Source organism: Crinia signifera, chromosome 3, assembly GCF_055691185.1.
Source record: "Crinia signifera chromosome 3, ASM5569118v1, whole genome shotgun sequence".
NCBI classification, from domain to species: Eukaryota; Metazoa; Chordata; class Amphibia; order Anura; family Myobatrachidae; genus Crinia; species Crinia signifera.
Genome location: NC_139219.1, coordinates 18,077,246 through 18,092,280, shown reverse-complemented (window position 1 = coordinate 18,092,280; position 15,035 = coordinate 18,077,246). Strand labels below are relative to the sequence as shown.

The following is a 15,035-nucleotide window of genomic DNA, read 5'->3' as shown; positions in this document are numbered from 1 at the left end:
CTGTCCCGCTCTCATCAGTACCTGCAGCCAACGTACGCGAATCATTCCTTTCATTTATTTACCCTGTACCAGCGCACATATAAATAATACATGGATAATTCAAAGTACTTTTACCGTACAAATACAGCAAAGAAATACATCTACTTCTCACTCCTCATAAATGTTCCTATGTATGCTGCTTTACAATAATATCTTTCTATTGGCTATGGGTAAAACATATAAACTATAAAAGGTCATATGCAGAAACATTTATTGTCAGCAGGAAAAGTCTATATGTACAATAAAACAGATGACGTGAAATCATGTTACCTTTTCATTTTAGATGGAAGCGCAACTACAGAAGATGGGGGCTCTCAGCCCCATGAATATTTTCCTTCGCCAAGAAATAAATCGGATGCAAAAGGTCATCACAGCTGTAAGAGGCCTCTTGAATGAACTGAAACTAGCAATAGATGGGACTATTGTTATGGGAGAGGTGAGATCCGTCTTATATAAGCTATAACCTATGATCCAGAGTTGGAACTACCATTGGTGCAGCAGGTGCATGGCACTGGGCCCCTGAGGACTAGGTGGCCCACTGCTGCCCAGACCAGCAGATTGTACACCTGCCACCCATTGGTATAGGGCCTATATTATACTATTGCACCTGGGACCACCACACACACAAGATCCACCGCTGCTATGATCTACGTGCAGAAATAATCAGAACATTTGCTGATTTTAGTGATTTATACTATTATTTTAGTTTTATACTAATAATTATAATTCCTTCTCACCACACCGGTAAGAAATGATGTACAGCCAGGAAGTATAAATTCCACAGGGATCACAGGGGTTCTGATTGGCCGTTGCCAGGTGAATCCCTTACATTGTATAATGTGTAACCTATTGGCTACAAGGACTATATCAATATCCCCCCAAATCAACTCATAAATCACCACCGTCATAAACTCCCACTGCAGAAGACATCCCAAATCACTGGAGTAAATTTACTAAGATGGGATGTTGCCCATAGCAACCAACCAAAACCTACTTTTTATTTATTTAGTACCTTCCAGAAAATAATAGAAACTGATCAGTTGCTATAGACAACGTCCAATCTTCAGTAGAACTCCTACCTTCGTAAGTCTACCCCACAGTGTCCCACAATTCTTATACATTTATGTCCACATACATCTAGCCTCCCTGCACCTTATATTCAGCCCTTCTAGTCACGCCGTGATTTGGTGGCCCAGAGTCTTGTCATGTGACGTTTTCCATCACGAGAGTGCCGAAAAAAGAAATCTGGGAGTGTCAAGGAAAACGCGGGCGTGCCAAAGTGTGTTAGGGGCGGGTGTGTGATGTCAGTAGCAGCGCAGGTGTGCCTGTTTTCATTGCAGCCGTACATTATACATCAGTGTTTCACATTGCTGTGCGTGTGTATCACTCTGTATACATCCTTGTTACCCAGTGCCTCCATAATCTTCCATACATTATACATCAGTGTTTCACATTGCTGTGCGTGTGTATCACTCTGTATACATCCTTGTTACCCAGTGCCTCCATAATCTTCTGTACATTATACATCAGTGTCGCACATTGCTGTGCGTGTGTATCGTTCTGTATACATCCTTATTACCCAGTGCCTCCATAATCTTCCGTACATTATACATCAGTGTCGCACATTGCTGTGCGTGTGTATCGTTCTGTATACATCCTTATTACCCAGTGCCTCCACAATCTTCCGTACATTATACATCAGTGTCGCACATTGCTGTGCGTGTGTATCGTTCTGTATACATCCTTATTACCCAGTGCCTCCATAATCTTCTGTACATTATACATCAGTGTCGCACATTGCAGTGCATGTGTATCGTTCTGTATACATCCTTGTTACCCAGTGCCTCCATAATCTTCCGTACATTATACATCAGTGTCGCACATTGCTGTGCGTGTGTATCGTTCTGTATACATCCTTATTACCCAGTGCCTCCATAATCTTCCGTACATTATACATCAGTGTTGCACATTGCTGTGCGTGTGTATCGTTCTGTATACATCCTTGTTACCCAGTGCCTCCATAATCTTCCATACATTATACATCTGTGTCGCACATTGCAGTGTGTGTGTGTATCACTCTGTATACATCCTTGTTACCCAGTGCCTCCATAATCTTCCATACATTATACATCAGTGTCGCACATTGCTGTGCGTGTGTATCGTTCTGTATACATCCTTGTTACCCAGTGCCTCCATAATCTTCCATACATTATACATCTGTGTCGCACATTGCAGTGTGTGTGTATCACTCTGAATACATCCTTGTTACCCAGTGCCTCCATAATCTTCCGTACATTATACATCTGTCTCGCACATTGCTGTGCGTGTGTATCGTTCTGTATACATCCTTGTTACCCAGTGCCTCCATAATCTGCCGTACATTATACATCTGTGTCGCACTGTGTGCGTATATATCACTCTGTATACATCCCTGTACCTAGTGCCTCCATATTCTGCCATACTGTACATTATACATCAGTGTCGCACATTGCTGTGCGTGTGTATCATTCTATATACATCCTTGTTACACAGTGCCTCCATAATCTGCCATACTGTACATTATACATCTGTGTCCCACATTGCTGTGCGTGTGTATCGTTCTGTATACATCCTTGTTACCCAGTGCCTCCATAATCTTCCGTACATTATACATCAGTGTCGCACATTGCTGTGCGTGTGTATCGTTCTGTATACATCCTTGTTACCCAGTGCCTTCATAATCTTCCGTACATTATACATCTGTGTCGCACATTGCAGTGCGTGTGTATCACTCTGTACGCCTACCTAGTGCCTCCATAATCTTCCGTACATTATACATCAGTGTCGCACATTGCAGTGCATGTGTATCGTTCTGTATACATCCTTGTTACCCAGTGCCTCCATAATCTTCCGTACATTATACATCAGTGTCGCACATTGCTGTGCGTGTGTATCGTTCTGTATACATCCTTATTACCCAGTGCCTCCATAATCTTCCGTACATTATACATCAGTGTTGCACATTGCTGTGCGTGTGTATCGTTCTGTATACATCCTTGTTACCCAGTGCCTCCATAATCTTCCATACATTATACATCTGTGTCGCACATTGCAGTGTGTGTGTGTATCACTCTGTATACATCCTTGTTACCCAGTGCCTCCATAATCTTCCATACATTATACATCAGTGTCGCACATTGCTGTGCGTGTGTATCGTTCTGTATACATCCTTGTTACCCAGTGCCTCCATAATCTTCCATACATTATACATCTGTGTCGCACATTGCAGTGTGTGTGTATCACTCTGAATACATCCTTCTTACCCAGTGCCTCCATAATCTTCCGTACATTATACATCTGTCTCGCACATTGCTGTGCGTGTGTATCGTTCTGTATACATCCTTGTTACCCAGTGCCTCCATAATCTGCCGTACATTATACATCTGTGTCGCACTGTGTGCGTATATATCACTCTGTATACATCCCTGTACCTAGTGCCTCCATATTCTGCCATACTGTACATTATACATCAGTGTCGCACATTGCTGTGCGTGTGTATCATTCTATATACATCCTTGTTACACAGTGCCTCCATAATCTGCCATACTGTACATTATACATCTGTGTCCCACATTGCTGTGCGTGTGTATCGTTCTGTATACATCCTTGTTACCCAGTGCCTCCATAATCTTCCGTACATTATACATCAGTGTCGCACATTGCTGTGCGTGTGTATCGTTCTATATACATCCTTGTTACCCAGTGCCTCCATAATCTTCCGTACATTATACATCTGTGTCGCACATTGCTGTGCGTGTGTATCGTTCTGTATACATCCTTGTTACCCAGTGCCTTCATAATCTTCCGTACATTATACATCTGTGTCGCACATTGCTGTGCGTGTGTATCGTTCTGTATACATCCTTGTTACCCAGTGCCTCCATAATCTTCCGTACATTATACATCAGTGTCGCACATTGCTGTGCGTGTGTATCGTTCTGTATACATCCTTGTTACCCAGTGCCTCCATAATCTGCCGTACATTATACATCTGTGTCGCACATTGCTGTGCGTGTGTATCGTTCTGTATACATCCTTGTTACCCAGTGCCTCCATAATCTTCCGTACATTATACATCTGTGTCGCACATTGCTGTTTGTGTGTATCGTTCTGTATACATCCTTGTTACCCAGTGCCTCCATAATCTGCCATACTGTACATTATACATCAGTGTCGCACATTGCAGTGCATGTGTATCGTTCTGTATACATCCTTGTTACCCAGTGCCTCCATAATCTTCGGTATATTATACATCTGTGTCGCACATTGCAGTGCATGTGTATCGTTCTGTATACATCCTTGTTACCCAGTGCCTCCATAATCTTCGGTATATTATACATCTGTGTCGCACATTGCTGTGCGTGTGTATCGTTCTGTATACATCCTTGTTACCCAGTGCCTCCATAATCTGCCATACTGTACATTATACATCTGTGTCGCACATTGCTGTGTGCCTCCCTGTAACCCAGTGTTTATATCTGTTAGCTTTCTTGTCACAGCCCTCTGCAGCTGCCAATGTCTACATTTCATATGTTCTGCAGGATCTGAGAGAAGCCTTAGAACACTTGCACAGCGCACGTATTCCTAAGGTGTGGATGAAGGCGTCGTGGGACTCTGCTACACTTGGCTTCTGGTTCAGCGAGCTCCTGGAGAGGAACAGTCAGCTCAGATCTTGGCTTTATGAGGGAAGACCAAATGTCTTTTGGATGACAGGATTCTTCAATCCACGGGGTTTGTACTTATGTAACGCAAAGACAGTTCTCACTAAATCCGCAATTAAATCAGTCAGGAGTTACTTAAGTTACTTTTTATGTTCTGTCAGCGTTCAGCCATGGAGTGAGCGCAACTATTTTACCCTCAGTTACTGAATACATTTACTCCAGGACTAATAATCTTTCAGCCTCCAAACATGAATTCACGCATTGTTGTTTTATTATCACGTATATTCATTATCACATTAATGATGAGACTGTCTCCTATGCGGCCTGCACTCAGGAGAGATGTCCCCACACAGCGAAGCTCATTCATTACTGTCAGGCTGGGGGCACTGCTGTAGCGGCATTCAGGATAATAACAGCGACATTAAAAATAGCCCTAATTGAACTTCCAAGCAGTTTGAGGCCTGGAAACAGTCAAACCGGCAAGCAAAGTCCCAGTTCTCAGTACAAGTGCACAGATTATTTATATAAACACCTTACAAAAAACATACCCCTCTAAATATATACCTCTCTAAATATACTGTATACCGCTATAAATGTATACCGCTATAAATACATAACCCTATGAATACATACTCCTATAAATATACATCTCTATAAATATGTACCACTATAAATATTTACCTCTATAAATTCATATCCCAATAAATATATACTCCTATAAATATACAGTATAACCCTATAAATATATTATCCTATAAATATATACCATTATAAATACATACTCCTATAAATATATACTCCTGAAACATTTATACTGCTATAAATACATACCCCTATTAATATTTCATGCAACCAGAATACAGTTGTGCGACACCAGAGTGCAGCTATTGTGAATTTGGTACTTGTTTCCTAGCACGGCCACAACGATCATGATCGTGGGCATCGTGAGGAAAAATCGGGGGCATCGCGGCCATCGCAAGCACTAAAAAATCGGGTGCGATGGTCGCGACGCGATGCCCGCGATTTCCCCATAGGGAACAATGTTAAATGCCTCAATTTAGCCGCGATGCCCCCGATTTCCCATAGGAAACAATGTTAAATGGGTCAATTTACCCAAATCATCATAGGGAACAATGTTAAATGGGCCATAAACCCCCCAAAACACCCCTGAACAGTGAAATGTCCCCCAAAAGTATTTTACGCCACCCCACGATCAACGCGAACCCGAAGCGTGGCGAGCGCAGCGAGTCCGCGAGGGGCGGCGGTACGTGTCCTCCGACCTTTTCATACCCCCACTATCCACGTCGGCGTGGAGTTGAGAATAGAATAGTGTGGCGAGCGCAGCGAGCCACCGAGCCCGAAGCGTGGCGAGTGCAGCGAGCCCCGTGAGGGGACGTGGATACCTGTGAAGCCCGCGAAGGGACGCGTTTACCTGTGAAGGTATCCGCGTCCCCTCGCGGGGCTCGCTGCGCTCGCCACGCTTCGGGCTCGGTGGCTCGCTGCGCTCGCCACACTATTCTATTCTCAACTCCACGCCGACGTGGATAGTGGGGGTATGAAAAGGTCGGAGGACGCGTACCGCCGCCCCTCGCAGGCTCGCTGCGCTCGCCACGCTTCGGGTTCGCGTTGATCGTGGGGTGGCGTAAAGTACTTTTGGGGGGACATTTCACTGTTCTGGGGTGTTTTGGGGGCTTTCTGGCCCATTTACCATTGTTCCCTATGATGATTTGGTGAAATTGAGGTATTTAACATTGTTCCCTATGAGAAATCGGGGGCATCGCGGGTACATTGAGCCATTTAACATTGTTTCCTATGGGGAAATCGTGGGCATCGCGTCTGGACCATTTAAGGCTTTTTTAGCCGCATACGACGCGACCGACGCGATTTTGACTTTTTTCAATGCATTTCAATGGGAAAATCGGGGGCATCGCGTCGGTCGCGTCGTATACCACTAAAAATAGCACCCGATGCCCGCGATTGTGGCCGTGCTAGGAAACAAGTACCATGAATTTCACAAACATAAATAGTAATCAAATTCCACAGCTCCACCTGTGGCACTGCCATAACGCACTGCCAGCTGGTACTGCACAATGACTGGAAGGAAACAGGTTCCCTATCTGTGCTAAACGGGAAGTAGTGATGTTGTCGACAGGCAGAATGTCGACAAGTAGGAGGATAGTGATCCTCGGCTTATACTCGAGTGAGGGTCCCACTTGAGTCAATAAGTTTTCCCAGTTTTTTTGTTGTAAAATTAGGTGCCTCGGCTTATATTCGGGTCGACTTATACTCGAGTATATACAGTAATATAAAGTTCTGTCACTGTGCATGCTTTACCATCATGTTTAAGTTACGATATGCTTACAATGCATTTAAATAGCATGATCTGCTGCTTATTCCAATTAAATGCTCACAGAACTCTTCTACAATAATACTACCATGTGGTCAGGCTGTCATCCGCATCTGGACTGGCCAAGGTTACTTTTCAGAAGACATACTTTAAAAAAAAATTATTATTTCAAAGGTCAAGCACCTACACGCATATCTGCAGATGTGTCCACTTGTCTCCATTACGTGTGCAAGCCCTTATTGTGCTTATGCCTGTGCTTGTCTGCCCTTTCCACCCTCCCAATTTCTAAGTATACAGTAAGGAGCCACAGGTGTAAGATGACAGTGATGTCAGCACACTGATGTCAGCGTACACTTATTCTCCATGTAGTTTGTTGTTTGATGTCAGTCTCTCTCTCTCTGTAGTATCCTGCTTATTGTTATCCACTGTTTCCATTGCAGGATTTCTTACCGCTATGAGACAAGAAGAGACTCAAGCACATAAAGGATGGACTCTAGATACTGTTACTCTGCAAAATGAAGTATTAAAGCTAGTGAAAGAGGAAATTACTAGCTCTCCTGCTGTGAGTATTTCACATGATCATTTCATATCGCCTGTAAATGTTTTATTGAACATTTATTGCTGGAGATCTAAAAAGACAGGGATATGGGGATGGTGGCTGACCTGTGCGCTAGAAGTCAACAGTGTATCAAGTCAACAATAGCAAAGATAGGTATTCTATTCAAGCTGCATTAGGATGTGGGTAGTTAGACAACATAAACAATGAACATAGGAAGAAAGCAGAACTGCCATAAAATACAATAGAAACCAAATGTAATTAATAAAATTCGGTTTCTCTTTTAGCGCAGTTCTGTTTTCTTCTTATGTAGATCTAAAAGACTGTAGGGGGGATCTGCAAAGAGAAATACAGTGCACATCAGTAGGTCACACAGACTCTTGACAATGGAAGATAACACATCAGTAACCTGGAACGCTCAACAGGATTGCCTGATTTTTTTATTTTTTTTAAAAGCCTGTATTGAAAAAATGGTACTTGTTTCCTAGCACGGCGCCAGCGATAAAAATTGTATCCATCGGGACCCCCCGAAATCGCGTTGATCGCATTGCATGCAACCAAATCGCATGTGATGCGATCGACGTGATTTTTACATTGGAATCAATGTAAAATAGTCCCTGAGACCCGATTTTACATTGGCCCCAATGTTAAATGGCCCCCAGACACCAAATTTTATTGTCTCCCAACCCTGATGGGTCAAATGCCCCCCCATTGTTACCGCCACCCTACGATCAACGCCAACCCGAAGCTTTTCATACCCCCACTATTCACGTCGGCGTGGAGCTGATTTTATATAGCGTGGCGAGCCACCGAGCCCGAAGCGTGGCGAGTGCAGCGAGCCCCACGAGGGGACGCGCATTACTTCACAGGTATTACGCGTCCCCTCGCGGGGTTCGCTGCGCTCACCATGCTTCAGGCTCGGTGGCTCGCTGCGCAATCCACACTATATAAAGTCAACTCCACGCCAACGTGGATAGTGGGGGGGTATGAAAAGGTTGGAGGACGCGTACCGCGGCCCCTCGCGGGCTCGCTGTGCTTGCCACGCTTCGGGTTGCCGTTCATCGTGGGGTGGCGTTAACAATGTGTGGGGGGGGGGGGGCATTTCTCATGTAAAATAGCCCATAAGGGTGGGTATACAATGAAAAATCGGGTCCATTGACCCATTTAACATTGTTCCCTATGTCAAATCGCGTCCATCGCATCGCATGCCTTAACTTAAGGCATGCGATGGACACGATTTTTTAATTGTCGGGGAAAAGGCTAAAAATAGCCCTGAAATTGCGTCAGTCGCGTCCATTGCATACCTTAACTTAAGGTATGCGATCACCTACGACGGGCGCCGTGCTAGGAAACAAGTACAGAAAAAATGAGTGCCTACTGGTGTTCTTCTGCACAGGTACTGCAGACTCTGTATAACGGAATGCCATGGATGCCCACAATACTGTATATCTTGCATTTAGGTTAGGCAGTCCCCTGTAGGCCAGGGTCAACTAGACAGAATGGAGTCCTTACAAACAGCAGCCAGTAAAGGAGGGGATCACTGTAGAGCAGTGCAGCAGATTGCCCCATAGAGTGTCATGTGATCTGGGAAGAGTAGAGCCTGTTCCACCTTATCGTATTATAGCCTATCCCTGTAGTGAGAGGTGACATTGCTCATTAGAAAAACATTGTAAGGTTTTCTTCGTATAGCCTCCCAAACACGTTGCACCAGTGAAGGAGCTAGCCTCTAGTCTTATTATTTATTTAGCTATACAGCTGACTAATTTGAGGCGACATCAGCATTTTTTCCTTGCAGTGGTAAATATCTCTGGTTTGTAAAATTGGCTCCAAATGATTTGATAGTAGCAAGTCCAGTGACACATACAGTAGGGTGAGATTTAATAGGATGAGAGATTCAGAAAGTGAGAGGATTTGGTAAGAAATCTCCAGTTATTTTTTAAAGCGGCAATCATTTACACTGCAAAACCAGTATGATTTTGCAGTGTAAATGATTGCTGCTTTTAAAAAAAAGAGGAGATTTCTTACCAAATCCTCTCACTTTCTGAATCTCTCATCCTATTAAATCTCACCCATAGATAGGTATAAAAGTGTCCAGACAGTTATATTCTTCATGTTGTGTTTTGTTACAAATCAGTTGCTAAAGACATTCAGCATATAACCCTGCAGCTAAAGTCACGCTCAACGTGGCAGCTCCGTGGCCGCCTGTGCCTGTTTGTTGCGCCAATGTCGCACGCGCAGCCATCTACGCTCATTGTGTTTCTATGAGCCACGGGAGCGAGACACATGTGCATGGCGACTGGATCGCGCCAATAGCAAAAAAGAAAAACAGTGGTTGAACGATGGCCATGAATGATCCTTTATGGATTTCTGGGTGAGAATCCAGATGAGAGTATAATATTCTGTACTTATATATTACAATACAGTTGTGCCTACAGGGTGTGGGGTTCTCTTCTGAAGCATTGTCTTTGTATATCATGCAGGAAGGGGTATATATCCATGGACTCTTCCTGGATGGAGCTAGTTGGGACAAAAGAAACAGTAGATTAACTGAACCCACTCCCAAGGTGTTATACACCATGCTTCCAGCAGTCCACATATTTGCAGTGAAGGCACCTCCTGTAAAACATCCAAAGCTATACACCTGCCCTGTGTACAAGAGGCCAGAGAGAACAGATTTAACCTACGTGACTGTCATTCATCTCAGGACCAGCCAGCCTGCTGACCACTGGATCCTACGGGGAGTGGCCCTTTTGGGCAACATTAAATAAACTCCCATGGGTTCTAGCACCACATTGTTTTTCCTGGTTTACTTATTTAGTTACTGTTCTTAGTGTTATTAATTTATAAACTGTTTAAATAAAAAGTCAGCAAATCAGATGTGTGTTAATGTATTATGTTTCCGTTTAAGCCTGAGAGTTGTTATTAAGGTAAGTTATGGTCAGTTGGAATATAGCCAGTTCCTGCAGTTCAAAAGCTTTCTATAAGGTATTGAATGTTTCAGTGGCTTGTAGAATTAAAAGTTTTACCACCTCCCACAGAGTAATATTGCAGCAGTGTTCTGGCCCGTTTAGTGCCTCAGGTATTTCTCAGGCCTCATGCAGTGCTAATGACAAATAGCTTTTGAATAACTGCTATATTTGCTCTAGTGATAACTAAGTCAAAGCGGTTTACCTAGTACGGTATTAAAATCGTCCCCAGAGCTGAGGTCACCTTCTTATAAGACATCGTGGAGAAACTATCAGGGCAACAAGGATTAATTATCTGACAAGATTCATCATTTAAATAACCATGAACCAAGATTTGTCCCTTTTTAGGGAATCTAATACATGACATTACAACAGTGATCATTTAATTAATTCTACGATCCCCGACTTTGAAGACATTTCCTTCGGTCCAACTACTACAGATCAACCATGTGACTATTTAGTCTTTCTCATTTGGTCCTGTCCTGGTTAAGAGTCTCTGTGTTGCAGTTGGTGACATACTCATTTCAAAGACCTCATTGATTATCGTTAACAATCACATCCCCAGAGTTCCAACAATGTAACTATGGCATCAAATATATATATCAGAAGGCAGAAAGCGATCCCACTGTGGAGCCAAGTACAGAACTTCCACCATCAAAGAGCGGGTGAGCTGAATGCAGCTAGATTTACATTCTGCACTAGTTCAGAGCCAGATTCCATAGATTGTGGTACCAACTATCTAAGTAGTACATTTTCTAAATGTGAGCTGTGTCGGATGTATAATCCATCATAACACCTAGGAGAAGAGCAGTTAATGGAAGAGCTGGAGTGTGCATTTAAGGAGGTTACGCATTGGGCCCCGGCCAAAGAAATGGCTGAACCTCCATTTAGACTAGCTCAGAGCCACATTTGGGAGTCAGTATTTCAGATGAAATGCTATTTTATTTGAAATAAATGAAAGTTTCTCTCTACCACTACAAGAAACTCTAATAGCTTCCAATTAAAGGCAGATACTCATAATATACCAATTTCATATATACAAAATCCCATTTTCCAAATGTATTTCTTACAGATATATTTTCACCTACTGGCACAAGTAACAAGTAATATAGATTTTTGCTGTAATTAATACTCTTGCCAGTCACAGTGGATCCCTAGTCCCCTGCCGAAACATACTATTGCCTATATTTTGATACTATTTTTTATAAACCAATTAAAAATTAAGTTTTAATACTACAATTATTTTTAAGCGTCCCCCCCACACAGAGGTTTTACTTTCTTGCCTCTTGGATACTCTTTCCAGGAGACAGGCCCTTTTTTGTATACTATTAATTATATGGGCAGTACGGACGGTGTAATGGTTAGCATTACTGCCTCACAGCACTAAGGTCATGGGTTCCATTCACACCATTGCTCTAACTGTGCGGAGTTTGTATATTGTCCCTGTACTTGCGTGGGTTTCCTCCGGGTACTCCGGTTTCCTCCCACAATCCAAAAATATACTGGTAGGCTAATTGGCTCCCAACAAATTAACCCTAGAATGTCTGTGTGTGCGTGTATATGTGGTAGGGAATATAGATTGTAAGCTCCACTGGGGCAGGGACTGATGTGAATGTTCAAATATCCTCTGTAAAGCGCTGCGGAATATGTGTGCGCTATATAAGAAACTGGTAATAAATAAATAAGGTACTTGTGTAGTTTCACGGCGCCACCCGATATAGCATGCAATTTGCATACAATTCGATGTGCGATGCGATTTAGCACCTGTTCATACCCCCACTATCCACTACAGCATGGAGTTGAGTAGCGAGTCCCGTGAGGGAACATGGATAACTTGACATGTATTCACCTAGCCCAAAGTGTGGCAAGCGCAGCGAGCCCCACGAGGGGCCGTGGAATACATGTCAAGTAATCCATGTCCCCTCGAGGGGCTCGCTACACTATATAAAATCAACTCCATGCCGTAGTGGATTGTGGGGGTATGAACAGGTGCTAAATTGCATCTCACATCGAATCGCATGCAAATTGTATGCTATATCGCAAACGATTTACTGGCACCGTGAAACTACACAATTACCTAACTAAATCTGATTCTGATGCCACCTTACAAGTGTATCCCACAAAACCACATAGAATGCCGGCTCTGGTGCGACACCACAAAAAGATCTACCTACTGTACATTCATGTGTATATCTGTAAAGCGCTGCGGAATATGTGTGCGCTATATAAGAAACTGTTAATAAATAATGTGTATAAGACGCTACAGACGGCTCAGAGTGGTATCAGCTATGTTTCCAACCAATTTCAGAATGAAGATCATTTTCTTACAAATATTTTACTCTGGGCATCTGCTCATCAAACTGCAAAACAAATATTTAAACCTGTTCTCCGAAACACTAGCAGTTTTATTACCGTTACCCGTAAATAGTTATGTGACTTTATAGATGAAAAAATCTAATTATGCAAATGAGGATGTTATTCCTGTCAGCTTGTTGGTTTAGGGACCACATAAAACGTATCAATTTATATTAAAATTAAATATACTAGAGTGTGTGAACAACTGACCAGCTGTCAAATAAATTTAATTAACATTTTCATGTTTTTCTAAAGTTATAATATTTTAATTACTTTGTAGAATTCCGTTTAAAAGTTTTCCTCAATCTTACATTGTTTGATATTGTGGCAGAAATAAGCAACCATGAAAGTCAGTTCAGGCTGAGAGTGTGAGAATCAGAAAGTGAGAGATTTTGGGAGAGTTTCCCCATTTTTTTTAAAGCGGCAATCATTTACAATGAAAAAACCAGGTTGATTGCCTGTAATTGATTGCTGCTTAAAAAAATGGGAAAACTCCTCCAAAATCTCACACTTTTATTCTCACTCCCTATTATATTTGGCCCTGAGTTTTAAAGACTTTAGTAGACCATATATTTGCGCCCTATCAACAACCCCAAATAAATTCAGTACATCACATTTTTGAATAATATCTTCTTTATTGAACAAAAAAATAACTCTGCTTTCTCCCACGGCCAGCAGGGGACACTGCAGTCATCACGTATGGGATAGAGTTGGTGTACTAGAGGAGTCGGCACTTTAAGAAACTTTAGATGTGGCTGGCTCCTCCCCCCTCTATCCCCACCCAGACCTCAGTCTTAGAAAAAGTGCCCGGAGGAGTCGGTCTCCTGGGCAAGGATCTCCTAAGGGAGATTAGGTTTTTATTTGTATTTTATTCTTTTTCTCATTATTTTTTTTACAACAGGCAGACTGATGGAGGTCTGCCGATGATGCGGGAACCTGGAGGGGTTCAGGCGACACTGCACGCAGTGTTTCCTCTGACACCCCTGCCACCGGAGTTTTCACTCCGGGGACCCGCCGCAGCTGCACGCAGCTAGCGTTCCGGGTCCACGGCAGTCTTCCCCCGTTCTCCAGGACAGTTCAAGCGAGGGGGACACCTTCCCGCCTCCAGTACGGCGCGGGAAGCGTCTCAAGCGGGAGGCGGAGCTTCAGCCAGCGTCTTCACAGCCAGACGCCATTGTCCGGAGCACTCGTGCAGAGCTCAGCGCTACAGCGGTATCCTGCAGACCCGGTACACCGGACCCTGCCTGATTGACAGCGCTTCCCTTGGGACCGCAGGAAAGACACTGTGAGTCAAAGGGGGAAACAAACCCTGTTAGCACACACATTGGGAGGGGGTTGGCTCCTCTCTCTCCCTGTCGATACTCAGGCCTCAGGCTACCCTGCTAGCTGGTTGGGGAGTGCCTGTGTAAGTGTGTGTGGGCTTTTATAAGAGATTCTACTCTGTTTTCTGTACTTTCTCTGTATACAGGGATTACAGTATGGCAGGAAGGGCTACATCCTCCAAGGCTGCACAAAAGCTGTACACCTGCAAAAGCTGTGGGGATCAGTACACACAACACATAAAGGGCGTTTCCTTATGTGAACCCTGTTATGCCAAGGTACAGGCTCCTTCTACACCCAGGTCCCCATTACACTTGCCTGCACCCCAAAACCCGGGGGATGTTCTACAGACCCTCCTATCCAGCTTCACTGCTGAAATGGCGGCGTCTAGAAAAGATAGGGAAGTGTTTCACTCCCAGCTGTCCCAGCTTGCTACATCTGAGCCATCATGGGCATCATCCCTCATACAGTCTGTGGACTCACTAAAACAATCTGTAGCTGCCTGCTCTCAGGTCAGGCCTGCTTCCCCAGTGCCAGCTAAAAGAAGGGCTATGCCTCCCATGTTAATCACTGATGACACAGACAACTATGTTCCTCTAGAGGAGGGGGAATTTCCCCCGGACCTTATTCAGGACCCTGCAGGAGATGACCCCGCAGACGATGAGGCACAAGGTATTGAGGGTCTTATCAGAGAAGTCCGCGAGACTTTAAATATTGCGGATACTTCCGTTCCCCCTCAGGTGTCTATTTTT

At 43.7% G+C, this 15,035-nt stretch overlaps 1 protein-coding gene across 6 annotated transcripts in view; it reads left to right on the top strand.

The window, feature by feature from the left end:
* Positions 1-10,517, top strand: part of DNAH8 (dynein axonemal heavy chain 8) — a 358,983-nt gene extending 348,466 nt beyond the window's left edge. For all 6 annotated transcript variants that reach the window (XM_083175420.1, XM_083175419.1, XM_083175417.1 and 3 more), the window contains 4 exons: positions 323-475; positions 4,620-4,809; positions 7,527-7,648; positions 10,123-10,517. In XM_083175420.1, the coding sequence (XP_083031546.1) occupies positions 323-475; positions 4,620-4,809; positions 7,527-7,648; positions 10,123-10,410 (753 nt within the window). In that variant the 3' untranslated portion in view covers positions 10,411-10,517. The remainder of the gene's footprint in view (positions 1-322; positions 476-4,619; positions 4,810-7,526; positions 7,649-10,122) is intronic.
* Positions 10,518-15,035: the final 4,518 nt, after the last annotated feature.